At 33.1% G+C, this 16504-nt stretch overlaps 3 protein-coding genes across 4 annotated transcripts; 2 read left to right on the top strand and 1 right to left on the bottom strand.

The window, feature by feature from the left end:
• The first annotated feature begins 1845 nt into the window (after positions 1-1845).
• On the top strand, positions 1846-5640 carry LOC107433077 (syntaxin-61). 2 transcript variants are annotated; one of them, XM_016044326.4, is made up of 8 exons: positions 1846-1970; positions 2457-2532; positions 3236-3349; positions 3634-3747; positions 3931-4124; positions 4693-4783; positions 4994-5059; positions 5221-5640. In XM_016044326.4, the coding sequence occupies exons 2-8, from the start codon at positions 2479-2481 to the stop codon at positions 5329-5331; spliced, it is 744 nt and encodes a 247-aa protein (XP_015899812.2). In that variant the 5' UTR covers positions 1846-1970; positions 2457-2478; the 3' UTR covers positions 5332-5640. The 2 variants fall into 2 exon arrangements, with proteins under 2 accessions (XP_015899812.2, XP_015899817.2); XM_016044331.3 differs by lacking the exon at positions 1846-1970 and adding an exon at positions 1977-2148.
• LOC107433068 (uncharacterized) lies at positions 5218-9210 on the bottom strand. The gene is made up of 6 exons (XM_016044316.4): positions 8908-9210; positions 8689-8816; positions 8031-8200; positions 7607-7684; positions 6833-6977; positions 5218-6511 (listed from the first exon to the last, which is right to left on the bottom strand). Exons 1-6 carry the CDS (start codon positions 9065-9067, stop codon positions 6101-6103), a joined length of 1092 nt encoding a protein of 363 aa, XP_015899802.2. The 5' UTR covers positions 9068-9210; the 3' UTR covers positions 5218-6100.
• Positions 9211-10152: 942 nt separating this feature from the next.
• On the top strand, positions 10153-15298 carry LOC107432944 (AUGMIN subunit 4). The gene is made up of 13 exons (XM_016044168.4): positions 10153-10501; positions 10687-10734; positions 10964-11089; positions 11703-12047; positions 12231-12330; positions 12708-12753; positions 13148-13241; positions 13379-13450; positions 13597-13655; positions 14001-14069; positions 14151-14202; positions 14876-14953; positions 15034-15298. Exons 1-13 carry the CDS (start codon positions 10370-10372, stop codon positions 15109-15111), a joined length of 1299 nt encoding a protein of 432 aa, XP_015899654.2. The 5' UTR covers positions 10153-10369; the 3' UTR covers positions 15112-15298.
• The last annotated feature ends 1206 nt before the right edge of the window (positions 15299-16504 follow it).

Genomic DNA, 16504 nt, shown 5'->3' with positions numbered 1-16504 from the left:
CTCTGGTAGAATATAAGCAGGCGGGTGGGTAACACTATCAATACTTCAGAAAGAGTGGCTGCGGGATTGAAAGTCACAAGTTCTCAAGACGCATACATGTAATTTGATGCCCGATTTTTAAATTTCGATGTTAATTGTCAGATTCTTGCTATCTCCAATTCTCTATGCTATCCTGAAATGAACAAAAGGCATGTTATGGTGTTTCTGTTTGGTTTTTAAAGTTTAATTTGGATACTTATATGTGTTTAAATTTAATGAAAAATATGGTGAAAATTTCATAACTATTAACATATATTATGTAAATTTTATAGAAGTGACATAAAAATGTATTGATAGAAATTTTAATAGAGGTATTTGATGTTTTGATGAAAATTATATAAATTTTACTTTTCTTTTTTAATTTAAATATCTTATCCAGCTATATTAAAAAAAAAAAAAAAAATTGAACCACCAATTACAGTACGTAGACCAAATTATACTACTATGCAAGTAAAAGTTTTCTAGATTGATCGAGATATAGTAGGCCAGATCCCGAAACAAAAAAAGGGCTCTTGCTCTCCAACAGAAAATCTTCCTTTCCACCCGTCCGACTCTGCCATTGTCATCAAGACTCTTCAAGAACAGGTTACTTTCTCTTCAGTCTTATCACCCTCTCAGGTATTCTTCTTTACGGTTATGCACATCTTGACTGACAATCATTGTCTTACTTGATGCAGATTTGACATTCTTATGTTTTTTAAGTTTTTTAATATGTTCCATTTAAAAATTGTTCTCCATTTTATATGTTAAGATGTTGGAAATGGATAAGTCTTCCAGCCAGCAAATATTTGGATAGTACTGTTGATATGGCAATGGAGCAGAACATTTGTGCTAGGGAGAAGTTTAAGGAGGAAATAATGGTTCAAGTTGCATTTGAATGAATGTCTACTTATCAATTTACTGCCCAGCTATATGTATTGTTTTTAACGGTGATCTTCTGGCTTCTATTGGTCAAGTTTCATCACCTTTCCAATACCTTTGAGGAATCCCTTCAGAATGATGATTCTTCTTAGATCCCCTGCAGCTCTTTGTGATTTTTTCTGGTCTGTAATGGCTTTCCTTTAATATACATTTAGTTCTGTGCCATGTTTCCTATGGAGAGTTTTCCAGATTTTTGACACTGGAGATTTTTGACACCGCTATGGCTGTAGCTTTATATATGTCTATGGAGAGAAAATTAAGAGAAAAACAAAAATGACACATAGCTTCAAAGCAATTGGAGAAGAAAGAAATAAATATCTGTTCTTAGTTAAATAGGAATACAATGTGGATAAACTAAAAATGGAACGGTAAATAAAACATGATAGTGCTATAGTGAAAATTTTGAAAATAGAAATGCATTTATGATAAAGAAAAAAGAATTCAAATTAAAAAGGTTAATTGATATTTATCCTAGAATCTAAAAAGAAAAAAACTATTTTATATTATCAAACGAAGACAACAAAAATGATACTTCTAATATTTGAACATTTTTATCTAACATGATTTGAGTCATAGATAATAGAATTAATAGAGTAATAGAATAATAGAGTAATTTGTAATTTAAAAATATATATATATATATATATATATATTATCAAACGCAGACATATGCTTGAGCATTTCTACTTAGCATGATTTGAAAAAATGAAAATAGAGTTACAGAGTAATTTGTAATTTTCAAAAAATAAAATTTATCAAACGCAGACATTCTATAGTTTTGGACATTGTCAGTTGAGGCCTCATTTGTGTTGGCATTGGGTGTGAAGGCCCTTTTCATTATTTGACAGGCCTAAATTGGGCTTGTTTAAGAGCCCAATTTTTTCTCGACGCATTAAATAAGACTTGTCAACTTCAGTATTCGAGAAAGCCCAACCAAACAATCTTGTTGGCAATTCGTCCTCCTCCACCTCTGCGCTCCACCACGGCACATATCACATCCTCTCCTCCTGGTTAGTTCCGTACAAACTTAAACTCTTATATTTTCCACTCAGATCGTCATTTTTACCTTTGGCGTTGCACATCCAATTCCGAAAATTTTCTTTATTGTAAACCTAGTTTTCTCGATTCCGAACGAAAGTCCATATATCGCGGTGGTTTTCGTGGTGGTCTGCGCCGTAATTTGCCAGTGTAATTCCGTTCCGAATTATACACTATTTATAGATCTGTTTTGGATCCACTCCTAATAGTTTAATATGATTCCCATGATTTCGGTTTAATTTATTTGTTTGTTTGTCAAAAAAATGATAAATAAATAACTTCGGAATTGGAGCCAAATTTTGCTTTCTTGCTTTTGATCTAAGAAGATTTTTGCTGTTCATTTCTTTATTGAATTGTTGCTGTGAGCTGTCGTAGAATTCTTGAGAATTGTGTCTGCATTTGCTGGAAGGATCTGTGGTAAATTGAGCTTGTTTTTTCTCTCTTTGCGCGTTTGATAGGTTACGGTTACTATATTCAAAGATGCCTTCGGCTCAAGACCCATTCTATGTTGTGAAAGAGGAGATTCAACAATCTGTAAGTTTGGCACAATTGAAGCATTTCTTACTTTTTGTGTATAATGTGACTTCGATAGCTGTGCTCGTAGAATTTAGATGGTATAGAATCTTGCCCAGATGAATTTTTAACTTTTCTATGCTCTTAGTGTGATCAAGGGAGGGAGATCAGTGTGACAATTAGGTGACATAAGCATAACAAAGTAAAATTTGGGTTACAATTGCTCCTTTTGATTTAACATGGTGCATAGATTGTGGATGCAACATGAAATTGCTTGGGAAAATCTGATAATTTTGGATTCCTATAGTTTTGTTGGGGAATAGAATTTTGGGTGCTTCATATAGAAAGCATATTAGTATTTTTTGTTTAATTTATTGAGAATGATTTTATTTTTATTACATATGTGAGTTTATTTTGATTAAATACGTTTCAGCTAGAACAAATGTTGGTTAAGCTTTCATTTATCTGGTAGACATTTTAAACCATTCACAATTTAAGTGCACTTTGAACTGGGGCAAACAATGTAAATCGTGCAATATGTGTGTGTGTTGGTTACGCTTTCGTTGATCCGGTTAGACATATTGCAACCGTTTCTCTTCTGTGGTTGAATGTGTGCGTATATGTGTGTCAGATTGTTCTGATATTTTTATTCAGAATTTCTAGTTGGTGACATTATGTCTAGGTCCAGGATTTGTTTATTTATAGACTATTTTTTCCTTGTTAGATTGAGAAATTGCGAGATTCATTTCACCAATGGGAACGTATTTCCGGCAATAGTGGAGAGCAAGTACATCTTACAAAGGAATTACTTGGTAATTGCGAGAGCATTGATTGGCAGGTACATCCAATATAAACATTTTTTCTCCTTTTTTTATTTATTATCCTGTTCTTATTTAAATGCGACCATACATTATGATGAAGGTTGTACATTTGATGACATGTCCTTTTTTTCGATGCAATCTTATTTGTTCTTGTTTTTGCTTTATCTGTGTAGCTTGAATAACTGCTATGTTAATCATGATGTGCTAAAACTATTAAATGAAGTTTATAATTATTCTTGGCCTTTCTTTATTGCAAATTCCTCTGTTTGCTACTGCTGAAAGCCTGTTTTTTGATAGGAAGGTGGATGAATTGGACAAAGCAATTGCTGTTGCGGCTAGAGATCCTACTTGGTATGGCATTGATGAAGTGGAACTTGAAAAACGAAGGAGATGGACTAGTACTGCTCGTACTCAGGTTTTCTTCATATAACCCTGCTCTTTCAAAAAGTTTTTGCCAGTGTAGATCCTGTAGTCGGTACAGTTTGTCATTCTGTGTTTAATATCTCAGCTAGTGTAATAAGTTTTGGTAATGTAATATTTGTTAAGTTTTTTGCAAGTGTATGCATAGATCTGCTAAATTGTTGCAATACTCTATTAGGTAAGTGCCATAAAGAAAGCAGTAGAAACTGGTAAAGAGTCGAATGGTACTGGCACTACCACTATGAATGGGATGCGCCGAGAACTAATGAGGCTTCCAAATCCAAATGAGACAGATAGATCCCACCAGTATTCTGCCCATGATAATGATGATTTTATAGCATCAGAATCTGATAGACAGTTGCTTCTCATAAAGTAAGGATGTTTTTTCACTTCATTCAGTTTCCTCCCTACACGTACAGCTATATGAATTGAAAACTTACTGGTTTTATTTTTTCTATGTTTTTTTATTCACTAATATCGGTGTCCAATTGGAAGGGAGTCTGTAATCTTGTCTAAATTTTCGAACCATACAAAAATGGTAAAATTTTCATCGTGTCTTGCAGACAAAATTGACCTCTCTCATGCATCTCCCAATAACTGTGTGCTAACCGGTCACCTTTTCTTGTCTTAAGTTTCTTTCACCAATAGAATGGGTAATTGAAATATTTTATATAGTGCTTGATGGAGTATTTGTTTATATATATTGTTTTATTACTGCATATTTCCTGAGTGTCTGTGCATTATAGTTCTTGTTTAATCGCAATGCTTGCTGTTGTTTTCTTAATAGTTTGACTTCATAATTACTTTTCTTCGACCTTTTTTCAATAGAAAGAGAGTTTGTAGTAAAAAAGTAAAATTGGAGGTCCTCTGAATTTGTACAGAATACTCTGGGTACTCTGTTATTCCCTGTTTAATGAATGTCATACATTTGTGTCTATAGGCAGCAGGATGAGGAGTTGGATGAACTTAGTGCAAGCGTGCAGAGAATTGGAGGTGTTGGGCTTACCATACATGAAGAGCTCCTTGCACAGGTAAGATTTTATAGGTTTTAGTTCTTATTAATTCTTAAGTGCCATTCTACAGCAGAAAAATGATGGGCATTGTGACATTGCTTTCTATTAATTCTGTATTTTGCTTCGTGAGTTGAACTTTGGATACCGGTACTCGTAGATAGGCTCTCTGCCAAATATTTTTAGTCATGTTTGCAAATTTTAATACATCAATGTCAATCTTTTGTTCAGGAGAGAATTATAGATGACTTGGGTATGGAAATGGACAGTACATCAAACCGTCTTGACTTTGTTCAGGTGAGTCTCTGCGTTTTGATTTGAGCCTTGAACTGATGATTGTATTTCTATCCTCTGCCAAATGAGTTAAGGTGTAATTTTACGTAGCTTCCCATATTGGGAAGTCCATGTGTTAGTGATTGTGTAAGTAATATAACTGCCATTTCTGATCTTCATTGCAGAAAAAAGTGGGTATGGTCATGAAGAAGGCTGGTGCCAAAGGCCAGATTATGATGATATTGTTTTTGGTGGTCCTGTTCATCATCCTTTTTGTCTTGGTCTTTTTCACTTGATGTAGAGAATGAAAATGAAATCTGTCTGCAATGTTCATACGTGGAAGAGGGAGGGGCTATTTACGAATGCATATGATTTTATTGGCGATCTGGGTTTGTTGAATAAAAAGCTGACCTGGAAATTCATAACCAAAAAGAAGTCGTGTTTCGAGGTTCTTTACAATTTTTGAAAGTTTTACAAGAATGTGATGTTTGAACTTGGATTGGCCTACAGCATGTAAAACCGCAAAAATACTATTCTATTAGTTAATTCCGTATCACATTTTATGTTCGTTGCGATTTTTCAATTTAGCCATCACAAGTTCTATATTTTTGATGAGATATTACAAATTTACAAGTTCTATTTTAGTTATTTTAGATGATGCTATTTTGAAGACGCCTAAGGTAGCAATTGGATAGAAAATTTCAGCCTCCAATTTCTACATATGACTTTTTAGGGTGGACTAACCTTGTATGGTCAATTGGGAAACTTTAATCCCACCAAAGAGAACCAATTGCATACAGCAGCACATACGTCCATCCCTGAACAATAGCGCCTGACAATAGTTGCCATGCCTTATATATTGCCTTTCAGCAAAGACAGGTCAAGGTATTTCTTTCATAGCAATTAAAATATACCAGTGTACATACATATATATAGTGTTCAAGAACAATATTCCTTTGGGATGAAAATTTCGTTTCTCTATCAAGCTCAACATATTTTTTGCTATATACAATTCAAAAATAGGAAAAAACTCATAGCGATTCAGGGTAATGCAACCAATTGGAACTAATTCCGACTGAGCAAAGATTTGCTGGCTCGTGAGGCAAGAGCAAGTGCCTTGGCACTTGTACTCGTCATCATCCACTCCCTCTCTGCACGGCGTTGGTGTTGTCTTGCATTCTTTGCTCGTTTTGGAGCTAATCGTGTATCTCTTTCGATAAATGCGAGTCTAAACTTTTCGGCCATAGATAACTCAGTGGGGCTTGAAAGTGAAGGTGTAGTCCTGGATACATAACCACATACTGCCCACGTTGTGGGATCAATATCCTTCACAACTGCATCATCGAGTACAATATTTGGTAATGCTTCCCTAGGAACTTGGTTCCCCCTGAAACCAAAGGGTGATGCTTTGGGATTCACTATAATGCGTGGGCACTCTGTTGAAAAGCTCTCCAAAGAATCATCATCAATTTTTGGCTGCAATAAAAGAGACCACTTAGAAAAATCTTTAACAGGCATTAACATAATAAATAAATAAGGGACAAGTTTCTCAAGTTCTCATTTGCCAATGCACTCCTTAACTGCTCTGTAACACTACACTACCACAACAAGTCTCTATGCACATACTAACAAAAGCACATGCATCATACATTTTCACTAACAAGCAGCTACTCAATGTGTTTTATGTTTTTGAAAGTGAAAAGATGCCAGAACTTCCCTATACCACAGTAGACACAGAGGATCATTGAACTTGTTGATCGCGAAAAGTATCATTTATAGAAAAGAGCAAGTTTATACCCATATCAGCCACCGCAATGACTCCGCACCATTAGCAATTTCTGCCGTATCAAGTTCTTCCCAGGAATCTCCATCCACATCATTCAGCTTTGGCCTAAAAATACCCAAACATCTACGTGCAGTGTAGTCGCTCCTCGGGCACCCTCTGCAACATTAACTTTGGTTCATATCCTGTTATGATACTGCTAGTTAAACATAATATCCTGGGCACCCTCTGCAACATTAACTTTGGTTCATATCCTGTTATGATACTGCTAGTTAAACATAATATCCTCGACACATTATGTTGTATGGAAATCAACCCCAAAAAAAAAAATTTGTTATCTGAAACATTTATATAGAGTCTAAAAATGAGAATATATTCTTTCAATGGCACTATACACATGATCATGAACACTTCTAGCTATTGCTAGCATTAGGAATCTAAACCAAATTCAAGATATTGAGTATTCACATGTTCATTGGACATGTAAAACACACCAAAAAAAAAAAAAAAAACACAATTAACTAATACCAATATGATCTCACTCTCACAATATCTCTAATGAATGAGGACAGGACGAAAAACATTACTCCTTTTTTCAAGTTTTATATGCCAGAATTATATACATTCAATTAATTTTGAGCTGCCAGAGAAGGAAAAAGCTTCAGCACACAAATGGAAATTCACACTATATCTACACGAGACATCCAGAAGGTCCAAATCAAATGGTATATATAAAGAAACATGTACTTAAATAAAAATTAGAGCGATGTTAGGTAAACAAAGAGTACCCGCATCTCAATGTCTCCAATGAACGGCAGTGTTGCACAAGTTCATGAACACCAGCTGCAGTAATTTTGTCGCACCGGCTGCAAAAGAATTATCTCAATAATCAATACCTTTGAATTGTTTCAAAACCAAATAACGGGTTTATTTCACAAGTTTGCAGTCAGCTAGTTACTACTAACTACTTCATAGTAGGAAACGAATTCTAGTTATCTAAATGAAATTGGTAACAAATATTTCATCAACATTGAATACATCATGAACATGTGATAAAGCATTCCCAACAATGCAGTTTCTCCATTTTAGAGCAGAATTCTCAAGCCCTCTCCCATAACGTTACATCCCTCAGTCCAAATGGATTGTTGGTCTTGCACTGTTAGCCTATTTCTTCCAGAGATTATAAACATGATAACATCAAAATCTAATTACCTTATATCCACAGCTCTAAGAAATTTGCACATTTCAGCCACTTTTGCTAAGCCAAAATCTGAAACATCTGATCCAGAGATGTCAAGAATTTCCCAGGAACTATCAGCTAGAGAGACAATAATATCATCGTTTAGTAACTTTCTTCTTCTGGCAATCGCTGCCAGTGCCATCTGCCATTCAATGGTAATTCTTAGGAACATAAAGAATAATTGAAATACAAAGCTAATTGGAATAGAATTGCAAACTTGATAAGCAAGATACAATGCCCAAAATTTACAGAAAAAACTGCAGTGATTCGGTGAAACCATCCACATTTTGCACCAATTCTCAGCCTAGCAAATTAACACCACATGAACCTTGATCCCATAATTATAAAACAATAAAAAGATTCCCCCCCTCCCCCAAAAAATAAAATAAAATAAAATGAATTCCATTACACGACCGTGTTCAAATATATTATTTTCATATTTACAGCTCCATAATATACAAAATTTTCAAACCTGCTACCCAGAATCCTCAAGATTACCATTTTCCCAACCAAACCCAAATCCCACTCTCTCCCCCCTTCGATTTCCAACCCATCACAATTACAAATTTTCCAGAAAAGAATTTTAAAAAGCAAAATAAAAAAATACAAAAAATAAAAAATAAAACGTACCTTAATATCAGAGGGAAAGGTGACGGAAATCTCAGGCAAATCGGGGACAATATCTTCCAAATGCTTGCCGATAACTCCAAGACACAAGCTCACTAAACTTGGAGGATTTCTCTTGTCCCGCGCTATTCCTGTTATCACCAAAAAAACCTACAATTACAATTCCATGTACATAGATATAGATAGAGATAGAGAGAGAAAGAAAAGTGGTGAGAGAAGTACTTGAAGATTGATAGGTAGTAGAAGAAATTGTGGTGAACTGCTTGGGATTGGGACTGGAATTGGAATTGGAATTGGAATTGGAATCGGAATTGGATCTGGGATTGAAATCGAGCTTACTTAGAGAATCCCTTATGCTTAATAAAGCTTTGCTTTTTTCCATCAAAATCAATATTCACACACACCCACACGACACGGATAGACAAATTGATAGATAGATAAAAATACAGAGCGCCGTCGATTAATTTTGAGCTCTCCCAATCATAAGCCTCCCAAACAAACCGACCTCCATATTCAGTTCATTTTGCGCATTTTAAAGGTTGGAGGACTTTTTTATTTTTTTATTTTTTTTTAAGTTCTGAACTTGATATTACGAAACTAGCCTTCCATACCAAATAGCAAAAGGCAACATATTTTTCATACCATACAAAATTTAAATCCGATCATTCACTCATATCTAATATAACACAAAATACCACTCAAAATTTATGTATATAATTTGACATATAACAAAACATATCATGAAAAATATTGTAAAAAGAACCCAAAAAAAAAAAAAAAAAAACTTAGCATTTTCCCTTTGTTCTACAGGAAGAAAATAAAAATGTTTCATTATCTTTCTCCCAAAAAAAAAAAACCAAAAACTGAATGTTTGAAAATATATCACGAAAAATATTAGAGTTTACTAATATTTATTATTGCTTTTTTTTTTCCATTACTTTTCATTTCCCCAATAAATAATTATAAAACATAAGCAATTTTGACCTTCTTAAATAATAAAATCAAGAATGTTAAAAAAAATATTATTGATTTAACTTAGTCAAAAAATTATTGATTTAACTTGGTCATTATTTGTGTGTGTATATATATATATATATATGGAAATTCTATGGTGAGAACGGTCTGCATGAGTATTGCAGTATTAGTGACAGTTTTTTATAGTATTAACGATAATTTTTTAGAAAATCGTCACCAATACTATGAAATCGTTACCAATACTGTGATCCGCTTAAGAACCGTCCGCACTATAGACAAACTATATATATATATATAAAAGAATTCGGTAAGAATGATCCCCATGGACTAAACCTAAACCGATGCATACTGTATATATACACAATAAAAATTAATATTTTTTTAAAAAAAATATCAATTTAAATATAACCTAGGCAGACAAATATGTAATGTAAAACTAATCTATATTATATATATATATATATATATTACAGAAACAAAACAAGCGTCATCTTCTATCGAGGGTGTTTTGGTAAATAAACTAAAATTTTGATCTGTGTCTGCTGGTGGTGAGTCTGGTAGTTCAATTTGAAAGCCGGCCCGAGAGAAAGAGGGAGAGGGAGAGTAGAAAGGCAGTTTGGGTGAGATTTTGAATTGGCTGAGAGACAGAGTGAGAGGCATCGAGGAGTTGCAAAACGCCGGCGTGTCGAATAGAAGATCGTAGGGGGAGATGGTGAAGGGACTGCAACAAGGGCAAAATCTGGCAGCGGATGTGACACAAATGCTGGATCAGTTGGACCGCCATTGCTTGGCTCCTGATGGTTCTCTCGTTTCCAAATCCGCTTACTTCGACCTCCTACTTGTATACTCTCTCTCTCTCTCTCTCTCTCTTTTTCCACTTTTCTCTCTGCTTGTTTGGTTGCCTGGAAAATTGTAGCTACTCCATTTGGGAAACTCAATGTCGGCTTTTCTCGGCGGCCAAAATGAATTTTTAGCATCATCTTTTGCTTTCCTTTCTGTCTCTGAGTTTTTTCGTTAATTTCTCAGGCGAGGGAGGAAATGTCCAGGGAACGGCTTCGCTACCTGGAAGCCATGGTAATTCTATTAACCATTTTCCATTTTTTAAAAAAAATAATAATAATAATTTAATGTTAGTAAAGTTTCTTCTTTTTTGTTTTTGCATTTGGTTTTAGTTTCTGGTATTTTCTGTATTTTGTAGTATTATTATAGGGTTTAATTTTTCTCTCCTTTTTTTTTTTTTTTTTTTTTTTTTTTTTTGTGTGTGTGTATTTTACAAGATGTTTAATTTACTGTTTTGGAATAGGCAATATATAGTGAGGCAATTGCTATGGTGGAAGAGTATCAACAGGCAGTTTCTGTGGCTAATCTCGGAGGAATTCGAGACGTGCAGGGCTTATACCTGCAGCTTGGCCTAAAGAACTCCCCTCAGGTGTTAAGTAGTTGCACTTCCAACTTGAATTATCATAGTCTTTTGTTTACTTTTATTGTAGTCTTTCCGTTTTCTTGAGATTTGTCCATCTATAAATGAATTTTAAGGTTTATGTTGTCAAGCCATGTTTACTAGTCAAGTTTAAGATATGGTTGCTATGAAATATTTATATTAATGATGCACAGTATGAAATCTGATATCAAATTGCATTAAAAGAAAAACTGCAATTCTTCTATGTAATATTTGTAAGGATGCCTTTGGTTGCTCTAATGGAATTTGAGTTGTTGCATTCCGCTGTACTTAAAATTTCTTTCATGAAGATATAGGATAAAGAAAAACAAAAGTAGAATCTAGACAAATGGTGCCAAAGAAAGTCAAAGCTTATGAATGATGGTATTAGTTCTCAATTAGTATCCATGGAGGGTAATGTCCTATTCTTCTCTAATAATTATTTCTGTGGATGGCTGCCATTCTGTATATGAGCTGGCTTTTGTGAGATTATGCTATTTCAGTTATTCAATTGGGTTTTTAAATGTGCCTTCAGAGTTTATTAGTTACTAGTTAATTTAAGTAGCATGAATAGCATGAATTCAGAATAATTTCTTTATATCAGGTATATGAGAACTTAGAGCATCGAATGGTTGTTGCTGAAGCAGCTCAAAGGTTAAGGCTTCCTCTTATCTCCAAAGATGGTGAAATCCGTGAAGAAGAAATTGAGAAGTGCAGTATAATGTCAAGGACCTCCCTTGATAGTACCAGTACAAGTGTTACAATCAGTTCAACCTCCAATTCTACAAATTATACAACTCCAAGTAGCAATGTCAGTGCCGCAAATAACAACCTTTCTCTTGCTGGTTCTGATACAGAACCTGGAGTTGGTGGTGTTCCTAATCGCTTTCTTGGAATTACACCCAATTATTTATGGCAAACTCAGCTCCAGAAAAGTCCCTCCTCCATGGTGAGATAGCCTAAAAATTATTCTCTTTATGATGTTTATTATTATTATTTTTTCATTTTCAACTTTTTTCCATATGAGCATATCTTCCATGTATTTATAATATTATGCCTGTTTCAATAATATTCTGTAGACATTTTCCACTTATAGAAATTATTAAGATATTTCTGTATATTGTAACTGTAGGATACAACAGAATACCAGTTGTGTCTTTCCCATGAGATCGAAGCTCGTTTAAAGTCTAAATGTGATAAGTTAGCTGATGCCTTTATAATGGATGACATGGGTATCTCTCTCTCTCTCTCTCTCTCTACATTAGCCAGTGCATTTCATCTATAAAATAAATCTATAGCAAGTGCATCTTCTTGTGATATTCACAATGATCTATTTATCAAGTAGTTGATCTGGTTGTTTTTTGTATTTTTTGTATTTTTTTTGTTTTTTTTTTTTCCAATTGCAATAATACCATGTAGGATATTGGAAATTTTGGACTTCTTTCCACTTTAATTAGTAGGGAACCAGGTTGGGGTGGGGCTGTTGATTGATTGTTAGGCTACTTGCCTTGAAATATGGGTCACATGCACCAAGCATATTGTGGAACTGGAAGAGTGTTACATGTACAATGATTATGTGAAAATCACAGCTTCTGCTTTGTTGCTGCAGACTCATCATCTGGGCACCAAAATTCAAGTGCTAGGATTCCTGAAAGGTTTGATTTACTCTCTTAACATAATTTTTAATGTCAATTCTCTACTAAGTAAACTAAAAGGAAGAGATACTGTCTGCTGATTACTGTAAACTTTGGTGGGGACCAGTGGCTGTTTTGCAAACTATATTCTCGCTTAAATTGCAAAGCTAATTCTAATTGAAGGCTGCAACATTCATTGTGCAAGAGCATTTATTGTTTTTTTCTTTTTTAATAGATTGGTATCTTAAACTATTATCCTTATTAACTGAATCTTGGGAAAGAGTTTTTCATTGTTTTTCCTGCATCTTAAAGCGCAGTTCTGGATAAACTAATAACTTTCATGCTACTATTTCTTATCGAAGCTAACGGCTGTCAATACTTATGGTAGAACTGTAATGTAATAACATTTTTGCAGAGTAAAGTTCATAATAGAGGAGATTGAAAGAGAAGAAGCTTCTCTACGAGAGGATCTGTACTCTGCAGATAGGAAATTTGCTGAATATTATAACGTATGTGAATAGGCGACTCTTGTTCATAACTTCTTTCTTCTTTCTTTTTTTATTTTCACCCTGACCCCGCAGTTTTGTATGCCTGGCATGTTGTTCACGTGGGTGTATGACTTGGGAAATTGTTTTTCATCAATTAGGTCTTAGAGCAGATATTGGGTGTGCTTATTAAGCTTGTAAAAGATTTGAAGCTGCAACATCAGCACAAATATGTAAGGCTTTTATTGCTAAAGAATATTTGATGATCAAAATGTGTTCAACCATTAAATTTAATTTATCTGCCTTTGCTCTTTCGTATTGATGTTTCTTCTAATCATTGGGGTGGTCTTCCAACTTATTTTGTCTTGATGATTTTTAGGACGAACTGCAAAAAACATGGCTTTGCAAAAGGTGTGAGACCATGAATGCAAAGTTGAGGTTTGTCACCACATTTCCTTTTGTTTATTTTTTCGCCTCATTTCTGTATTTTGGTTGCTTGTTCTGCCGTTGCTTATGTACCATGAGCTCTTTATTGTTATATCATTACTAGGTGGCTTGCCAATTATAACTGCTAGATGGCATTGATTTGGTAGTATTTGTGAAGTAACAATTAAATATTCTAATGGTTGGCATTGTTATTTACTCATGGGAATTTAGTTATTTCTTAAAATTCATCCTCTGACTTCATATTACAAGACTGTCTTTATATGAGCTGACAAATCCTGTTGTAAATTGCTATTGATTTGAATTTGATAAGCTTACTATGACTGCCTTTGACTCCAGGGTTCTAGAGCATGTTCTTCTTCTTGAAACATACACTCAAGAATCAATACCAGCTCTACACAAAATAAGGTAATTATTGGTGTCACTATTTTAAATGCAATGTAGAATTCTGATTCAACGTTGTTCTCAATTATCTTTACAAATTTCCAGAAAGTATCTTGTTGAGGCTACAGAAGAAGCTTCTATTGCATATAACAAAGCGGTATGCTCATCTCTCCTTGTTCCTGTAATACCTGTTTTGTATTTCTCATTTATATTTTATAATAAGCCTTATCTTTTTCCCCAGTTTAAGCATGCATGGATACTGAGATATTAAAACATCAATAAATTATCACATGCTTCTGCCAGCTTCCTTTAATGCTTTTAGTACTATGCTTTATGAGAAGAATGGCATTATGCCAGAAGATTTAAGTCTATTTTTCCATCTAATTATGATAATTGATTTTTGGTATAATCTTCTAATATGCTGATTTGTGAAAATTTTTCTGAACTTAATGTCCTAAACAGATATTGAATTTTTTTAATATCCTTGTGCCAAGGAATTTTCTGGCTACAAGTATATTTGCAATATGCTTATTAGCAATTTTGCATTCACTTTGTATGGTTTCTATGACCTTGTAGTATTTCCGCTGAAATTGTTGAGTACATACGGATATATTGAATTACAAATCTGACCAGAATAGCTTTACATGATAGTTGCAAATATAGCTGACTTATATTGAGAAATCATTTAGGATGAAATGCACCCATCTTCATCTTAATTAACATCATTGCTGTTTCAAAGTTTTAAACATCATTGCAAGTCTATGATTTGTTTGCCTCTACCTTGTTCTTGGCTTTTTGTTTATTAATTCAGAATTAAATTTCTTCACCAGGTTACACGTCTCCGAGAGTATCAAGGTGTTGATCCTCATTTCGATGCAATTGCAAGGCAGTACCATGATATTGTCAAGGTACTCCAATTTTGACTTACCATAATCATACTTTGTTTGGTTCTTGGGAAAAGTCCTGACATCATTATTTTTCCTTGTAGAAATTGGAAAATATGCAATGGACAATCCACCAAGTTGAGATGGATCTGAAGCGCTTACCTGACCACCCAAATGCATAAAATTTGTGTCTATTGTATATGGCAATGAAAAAGAACAAATTTTTTTTGTTTTCTTTACTTTATATTCTTCCATATCTGTTCTCCAAACAAAGATTTTTGACAAACAATATTAACGAATGATCTTGACAATTAAATATGTTTAATCTAAAGTGTAATTTTCTTCTTTATAAAACCATTCAAATTCCTATACTGATATCCAAGCATCCTCTATTTAAAGTAAAAAAAATTAAATGATATTTAGTTTACCATACATATTGTCAATCTCTGGTCATACTTTATCATTTCATTTCAATTTTATTTGAATGTACATTTCAATCTTTCCTTAGGCTTTGTTAGGGTTTTTGTTAGGGGTTTTTTTTGGGTTTAAAAGCTCTACTGGAAGGTCAAAAGTATTTTTATCAAAAAATAAAAATATGGTAAAAGTTAATAAGTATTTATTGATAAAAAAATGAGTTTTTTTAAATTGTTTTAGAGAAGTTTAAATTTTGAGCTTTTCTAAAAAAATTATTATTTTTTTACTTTATATAAAAATTTAATAAACATTTAATACAGTTTAATGAGTATTTTGTTTTTTTTTTTTACAACCAAATATTTATTAGTTTTTTAATAAACGTTTTTTTTCAAAAAAATCTATTATACAAATTCTATTTTCATTAGTTATATCAAACAGATTCTTAATCAAGTATTTTTTTTTTATTATTATTTTTTAATGAAACTCTTAAGCAAGAGACATTGAATGGAAAAAAAAAAAATTATACATATATAAATTGTTGATGATGTTGATTTAAAGGGGGAAAAAAAAAAAAGAAAAAAAAACTTTAGTTCTCTCCATCAAGTTCGTCCCTCAAGTTTGATCAAAATTTTATTTGGATGTAAAAGTTTCAAATTATATAATCACTATCATTTTTTTTTTTCTTTCATCTAAGAAAAGAGAAATTAGGCTATAATTATTTTATTCATCATGTTCCGAAAAGCAGTAAAACTCACATAATACTGAAGCTTTTAAAGTTTTTTTTTTTTTTCCAACCATTTCTTAAGATTATTTGAAAAAAAAAAAATTGGGTTTGGTTAAGAGGAATTATAATATCATTATGAAGGAGAGAGATAATTGGACATTTGTTTTGTGTATAATAAAATAAACGTCATTTATGACTTTTTTGTTACTTAAAATAGATATATAGTGTTTGAATGTGAGTATTAAACGTTTAAAGCTATTTTGAGGATATTAAATTTATATCATTAGATTAAAAAAAATTCAAAAATCAAGATTATTATTTGTCAAAAATGTTTATCAAAATTTTTTATTTGGGAACAGTTCCTCTATATATACATATTAAGAAGTATATTCGGTTGTATGTAGACCTACATTGAAGGAAACATTTATAAGTTTGAT

This window comes from Ziziphus jujuba, chromosome 1 (assembly GCF_031755915.1).
Source record: "Ziziphus jujuba cultivar Dongzao chromosome 1, ASM3175591v1".
Taxonomy (NCBI): Eukaryota; Viridiplantae; Streptophyta; class Magnoliopsida; order Rosales; family Rhamnaceae; genus Ziziphus; species Ziziphus jujuba.
This window is presented reverse-complemented; position numbering and strand designations above follow the sequence as displayed.

Excerpts from the sequence above, each read along its gene's own strand:
- LOC107433077 (XM_016044326.4), top strand. The coding sequence starts at position 2,479 with ATGCCTTCGGCTCAAGACCCATTCTATGTTGTGAAAGAGGAGATTCAA. Across the intron at positions 2,533-3,235 it reads AAGAGGAGATTCAACAATCT|ATTGAGAAATTGCGAGATTC; the intron begins GTAAGTTTGGCA and ends TTTCCTTGTTAG. Across the intron at positions 3,748-3,930 it reads CTAGTACTGCTCGTACTCAG|GTAAGTGCCATAAAGAAAGC; the intron begins GTTTTCTTCATA and ends ATACTCTATTAG.
- LOC107433068 (XM_016044316.4), bottom strand. The coding sequence starts at position 9,067 with ATGGAAAAAAGCAAAGCTTTATTAAGCATAAGGGATTCTCTAAGTAAG. Across the intron at positions 8,201-8,688 it reads CCTTTCCCTCTGATATTAAG|ATGGCACTGGCAGCGATTGC; the intron begins GTACGTTTTATT and ends ATTGAATGGCAG. Across the intron at positions 6,978-7,606 it reads TTGGAGACATTGAGATGCGG|AGGGTGCCCGAGGAGCGACT; the intron begins GTACTCTTTGTT and ends TTAATGTTGCAG.
- LOC107432944 (XM_016044168.4), top strand. The coding sequence starts at position 10,370 with ATGGTGAAGGGACTGCAACAAGGGCAAAATCTGGCAGCGGATGTGACA. Across the intron at positions 12,048-12,230 it reads AGAAAAGTCCCTCCTCCATG|GATACAACAGAATACCAGTT; the intron begins GTGAGATAGCCT and ends TTGTAACTGTAG. Across the intron at positions 14,954-15,033 it reads AGTACCATGATATTGTCAAG|AAATTGGAAAATATGCAATG; the intron begins GTACTCCAATTT and ends TTTTCCTTGTAG.